Genomic DNA, 6,392 nt, shown 5'->3' with positions numbered 1-6,392 from the left:
GTCCAGTTCTGGGTGCCACACTTCAGGAGGGATGTGGACAGCATTGAGGGGGTCCAGAGGAGGCCACTCGCATGATCAGGGGACAGCAGGGCAGACCCTACGAACAGAGGCTACGGGACCTGAACCTGTTCAGCCTCCCCAAGAGAAGGCTGAGGGGGAGACCTGGTGGTCGTCTATAAATTCAATAGGGGGGACCAGCAGGGTTTGGGAGAGACCTTGTTTCCCCTAGCACTCCCTGTGGTACCAAGGAATAACGGCCACAAGTTTTTAGAGAGTAAGTTTAGACTCGACATCTGAAGGTACTACTTCACAGTCAGGGTGGCTAGGATCTGGAACCAACTTCCAAGGGAAGTGGTGATGGCTCCTACCCTGGGGGTCTTTAAGAGCAGACTTGACGTCTACCTGGCTGGGGTCATTTGAGCCTGGTTTTCTCTCCTGCCCAGGGCAGGGGGTTGGACCTGATGATCTCCAAAGTGGCTTCCGACCCTACTTCTATGAATCTACTGCGAACCAGAACTGCGTCTTAATTGGAAATGTTATAACTCGGAACTGATTTTCTCATAAGAAACAATGTTATAAAAGGGGGATTTGTTTCTGAACCAAGGCCCGATGCCCTATTTTCACCAAAAATACTCCAGAAGTTTGTACTCAATCAATTATAGATGAGTAATATAGCTACATTAATGTATTTCTATTGTAAATAGTGATCATATTGATTTGGAAGGACTTCTTTGAGGTGACATTGCTGGACTTTTTGAAGGGTTGTTAGCTGGAGTCTTCTTAGGAGTCCTGGATGCAGGTTTTTCTGGAGTCTTGACTGCTTTCTTAAAGAAAGTGTCCAAGGAAGTTTGGACAGATATTCTCCAGGGAGATGAGCAATGCAGCAAACTTGTTCGCTGGCGTGGCGTTGTGTGGATCAAGTGTTGTAAAGTTGAAACTGATGTCGTAAAGTTGAAACAGATGTCAATTTAGAAATGTTGTAAGTGTGAAACGTCGTAACTCGAAATGTTGTTAGTCGAGGACTGCCTGTACTTAGCTGTGGCATACCTATGGCAGATGTATGCATCTGAGTGTAACCTGTCACTCACTTAAATGAGCCCCGTATTATTCATATGCATAAGAAATGTTCTTGGTGTAAAGGGATCTCTTAGACCTCATTTTGCAAGTTAATAGGGAGGTGCATGTTACTTTACCAAAACAAGCTTGAGCTTGTTATGAACTCTCCTGTTTTCATTTATTTAACAAAAACTGGCTTTAACCTGTATGCAAAGGATGTGTGATTTGTTTTGCAGATTCCTGGCATCTGTAAATGTTTTCCCACTGTCAAATATCCATACAAGATCATCTCAAGAGCTCATTGGAAAATGGGAGAAGAAGAATAGAATTGTTTATCCTCCACAGTTGCCAGGAGAGCCTCGAAGACCAGCAGTAAGAATTTGTTTGTACTATAATTTCTTAAATACAGGAAATAAAGCACTGTCCTTTTCTGGTTAATTCTCTGGGGCACTCACTTATGATAGCTATATTCAGTGATTAATCTAAGATTGAGAGATACTTGGTATGCTCATAACTGTATAACAAAAGAAATGGGCAGTATTAGTTTTTAGAAATGGGAAAAACCTATTCGATTTTCAAATTGCTGCCTGATACGATCATTTAATGTGCACGTGTTGTGCAAATACAAATCTACAAATTAAATCTTTTTAGAGTTTGCAAGGCTGAATAACTACTAAGCTTGGACTTGACTGAGGAGAAGAATCTAAGCATTTCTTTAATTGCTTCCTTTCTATTCAATCCTTCTAGTTAAGAACATTTTTAAAAATCTGATTTAGTCCTGTCCGGTGCAGAATCAAATACACAATGGAAAATAATCCTCTTTTGTGCTGTGAATTCAAATCATAGACTATTCACTCTCCTTTCCTTCAGTCACCTGAGCTGAAAGTGTAGTTAAACATTAGCAACAAATATGGGTCAATTGATATTGTATGAGAAACTAGAGGAAACGGATGTCGAAAAGCTCTTTGCTGGAAGGAAAGGTGGAACAATTTTTGCACCCTTGAAATTAGTAGTCTGCGCCGTGATATACAGGAAATGATGAAAAGCTTTTTTAATATAGTCTTCCAACTTCAACTTTTCTCTGAGTTGACTGTTTTCTACTTGCATGTGTATGGCATTTTTTTTCTTCACCTGGAAGTAAGAAACTTATTGTTGGCTACTCAGCTTGCTGCTTAGCAAAGCTAAAAAGTAAAACATCTGCATCTCAAAAGAACAGTGATCTTTTTTTATTGTATTTTTTCAAGTCATCTTATTTTACATGTGCTATGTCACCAGTAATAAGAACTTATACATTCAAATACTGCATGTAGTCTGCACTATGCTTCACTGAATAATGAGATGCATATGAAAATGCAATTATTGACTTAACTACGTATTAAGACACATTCTTTTTTCCTTTTTTGAAATGGATATCTTGCCTTTAAAATTTACATTCCTGTTAAATTCTGCTTGTTGTTTCTAGTTCCCGCTGGTACAGTGGTGGTGCTCAATTAGTTCTTTGGAGACAGTTTTTCTTGTCAATCTCTGACTGAAAGACCACTCCATCTCTGAAGACCTAATTAAGTTCAGCATGGCACTAGTTTGTAGCAGCTATCCCAGTGAGTTGATTTGAGATCAAAGTAACTTCTTTAAAGCCTTTGAATGGCAGATGGGTATTAGAACCACAGGAGAGAGGGGAGGAAATAAAGGGGAAGGTTATTTAAAAAAAAAATTGTAAACCAGGCTCTTCAAAGTATTTTAATTTCTGTAATAACTTAATTATTCTCCTGTGTACATGCATTTTGTAGACCATATCAATTGTATGTGACATGGCTGTCCTGCAGTGCTCATGACACAGTAGCAGGAATTATAAGCTTGCCTGGATCTTGAAAGGTGACTTTATTTGCTTCCCAGGGTATTATGAACCTCTCATCTTCTTGCTTTCAAAATGGAATTAGATACCAGATCTTTTTTTCTTAATCTTTTTTTTTTTTTTTCTTGTAGGAAATATACCACTGTCGAAGGGAAATAAAATACAGTAAGGACAAGATGTGGTATTTGGCAACATTGGTAAGAGAAAACACTGACTTTGTACTTTCTTAACAAGTACACTATGCAAAGTGGTTTTTAGTTCCTATTTTTCAAAAAAAAAAATCATTGGCTAAATAAAAGTCTGGTTTGATTCAAATCTGTCCAGCATCTACATAGGGAAGTCCCTGAAAAAATGTTCTTGTGACTTTGTGTGGACTCAGCTGTCTTATGCATGTGAATAAGTTGCAGTTGGACAGAGCCAGCTGACTCCCAGAAGCTTTTCTCAGGCCATATGCCTTTGACACCAATACTCTACATCATTGCCTCTATGTAAGGAATGTGTCTACTGGCTGCTGCTCAGTAGTGGATGATAGGGGAAACTTTCCCTGGGAACAGCAGGGCAAAACTTATGGAAAGTAGGTATCTAATGCTTTGCTAATGAGACTTGTATTGAAGATCTTTCCATTTTAAATGGGCCTAAAATCGTGGAAATTTGTGAAGTACAATATCTATCGAACCAAAATAAGCATCATTCCTGACACTGTGGTCTTAAATGTGTTTCTTCTCTTTGTTTAGAAGGATTTAGTGTTGACTGTTAACTTTTTCTTTTTAATTCTAGATCAAGGGGATGTCCATCGATCAGGCTCTTGCTCAACTAGAATTCAATGACAAAAAGGGAGCAAAGGTGATCAAAGAGGTACATACTGAAATTCTTAACACTTCCTGTCAGATTGTTTTCAGCCATGTTTTTCAGCAGTATCCAGAGACTTTGCATTAAGCCTGTCTGTAACATGTTAAATCAAAGCTTTCTTGGTTTGAGCATTTACTAATGTACTTTTGTTGAGGCTTCCCTAGGCACAAATGGCCTCTGATCACAGCACTTCAGCTCCTCGTAATGACACCTTGCATTACTACAGCCTACTAAATTTCCTACCTGTTTATATGCCTGAAAACACAAAATCCCCATCATTTTCAACTAATATGCAAATAAATTCTTAATTGTAGAAGCTGTAGGTTACCAAAAGGGAGACGCATGGAGTCTTGCCTAGAAAATACTGCCTTTTCACTCAAAATGTTGAAGTTATAGTAATGGGTGACTTAGTTGTTCACTAGGGGTATTAGTTTCTAGTCTAAAAATTACTGAGTAACAGGTATTCCTCACCAACTTACAGTGGTGGACAGCACTGAACAATCTTGCACACCTTCAGCTTGTATCTTCCATCTAGGGCCTGAACCTTGAATAGACTGCATGTGCCTAAAACTGTCACTTGCTGAAAATCCCCACTTATAAAATTTCCCCATACTTAAATGCAGTAAACACATCCCTAGAAGCTGTCTCCATTCATCAAAAAAGATGGTCACTGTCGGCTTGAGCCCCATATGTGATGTTTCTTTAAATAGTTCCTTTCTGGGGGTGGGGAAATGCACTGGAGATAAATTTAGAAAACAAAAAGACTTAAATCTTTTTATTATACTAAATCAGTTAAATATTTTGCTGGATTCATATGCTGTGTCATACTATCATTAAGGTGATTTGTTAATGTTTAATCATCCTGCTAGTAGCAGCAGTTGAACGAAGAATAAAAAAGCAGGGAGTGTTAAATTGAAATGCAAATTGGGACTTCCTATTGACAGTTTCCCTTTTAACTGAAACACTTCTGTGTTTGGTTTGTCAAGACTGAATGTGCATTTGAATCTAGGAGAGCATGTGCACACATGCTCATACACCTTTACGTTTTACAGGTCAAATTTACCACTGGCATAAACAGCTACAGTGTCTTGGATGCCAAAGAAGGTATATATGATTTTGCCAGTGATAATTTTAGCCTTTTGTGTCCATGCAGATGCTGTCTGCCGTATAGAATGGTCTCCCATTTTCAGAGCTTTTCTGAAAGATATGTTAGCTTCCTCTACCTCAGACTGATCCTTCAAGAATCCATTTCTGCATCTGACTTAAATATGGAAGCAATTATGGGGCTCTAGAGAATAGAAATTGTGTTGCTTTAATTCCTGATCAGCATTTCTTTTCTTCCTTTGTTATAGGTTCTTTTAGAAGCTCAAGAACTGGCAGTGAGAAAACACAACGTAGAATTCAAATCAAATTTATACATAGGTAAATTGCTTCTTATTTTTAGTGCATAAAATGTCTCTCTACAATAATGTGAAATGACTTTATTCCTAATAAGATTCCTTGACTTCAGCCTCCTCTGCGTCAGGGTCTGCCAATGAAATTTGTAGTTAATAGCTATTCTTTATCAAAGTGCTAATGTTAATAACTAAGGCACCTTATTCTTAGCTGCTCTGTGAAGACTGAGAATACTGCAGATATCTAGCTTTCAGCCAGCAGTCTGTTCTAATGAGTATTGTTACCAGTACACTCCATTGCAATTGGCAGGGACATCATTTTTAATGAGACATAGATACTGGTCAGAAAGCCAATGGTATTTCCGCTGGCTATATGTAAAGAGAGAGACTTGTTAGGATTAAGAAATGTAAGAGTGGTCAACAAGAAGAAAGCCTGGTATTGTATACTGTATCGGTGCTCTTCTAATGCCACCAGATGGCATTAATGGTGAAGGTGATTGGAAATGTGATCACTATTTATGTGGGATTATTAAAGCTGACTCTTGTTTCTAAATAAGTTGTTTGGAAGATTAAGTTTGCCTTAGAAACATTTGACTTAAAAAGCAGGAAAATGTTGGTAGTAGGCATAATTTTAATTAAAATACTCCCTGAGAAACATCTTTCATCACGCATGGTCATATGCACATATCACATGTTATGTGACAATTACAACAATTGGCTCCATAGAAGAATGCTAGGAAAAGTATGTACTTTTATATAAAATATTGGTCATATTGCCTGATCAGCTGTTCATGCCATCTTTTTCCCTCTTCATTCTGTTCTACTGTTTGCTTGCTTTTTTCCCCACAAGTGCTGTCCTGTTGCCCAGTACTGTTTTCTGTTCGGTCCCTTGGACATTCTGCACACCAAAAAACCTCCCAAAATTCAGTTGCACTTTGAGTCATTGTGTTATATGTGGTGATTGGAATTAGATAGTGTGGGATGGTTGGTAAGATTTTAATTTCTCTGTGAAAATCTAAGTATGGTCTCAGAGTGGAGTTGCTAATAGCGTGCTTTATAGAATGACTGGGTGATGCTGTCATTGACACTGACAACTGAACCTCTATCAAACTTGGGGGGACAGAAAATACTCTGAATGAATTGAACTGCTTCTAGATGCAGTCTTGCTTGCAGTCTTCTCACCTATCAGATTTCTGTCATTACCTTTCACTGCATGGCCATTGCCATAGAAAGTTTCTCTT

The 6,392-nt window shown here is 38.3% G+C and overlaps 1 protein-coding gene across 2 annotated transcripts in view; it reads left to right on the top strand.

The window, feature by feature from the left end:
* MRPL22 (mitochondrial ribosomal protein L22) overlaps positions 1–6,392 on the top strand; it is a 16,650-nt gene that overhangs the window by 3,215 nt on the left and 7,043 nt on the right. For both annotated transcript variants that reach the window (XM_019506089.1, XM_019506090.1), the window contains 4 exons: positions 1,293–1,428; positions 3,040–3,105; positions 3,686–3,763; positions 5,110–5,179. In XM_019506089.1, coding sequence (XP_019361634.1) covers positions 1,293–1,428; positions 3,040–3,105; positions 3,686–3,763; positions 5,110–5,179 — 350 coding nt within the window. The remainder of the gene's footprint in view (positions 1–1,292; positions 1,429–3,039; positions 3,106–3,685; positions 3,764–5,109; positions 5,180–6,392) is intronic.

The sequence above is a fragment of the Gavialis gangeticus genome, unplaced genomic scaffold (assembly GCF_001723915.1).
Source record: "Gavialis gangeticus isolate Ggan-Ray unplaced genomic scaffold, GavGan_comp1, whole genome shotgun sequence".
In the NCBI taxonomy this organism is placed as follows: domain Eukaryota; kingdom Metazoa; phylum Chordata; order Crocodylia; family Gavialidae; genus Gavialis; species Gavialis gangeticus.
Note: the sequence above shows the minus strand (reverse complement) of the source record. Positions and strands in the feature narration are given on the sequence as shown.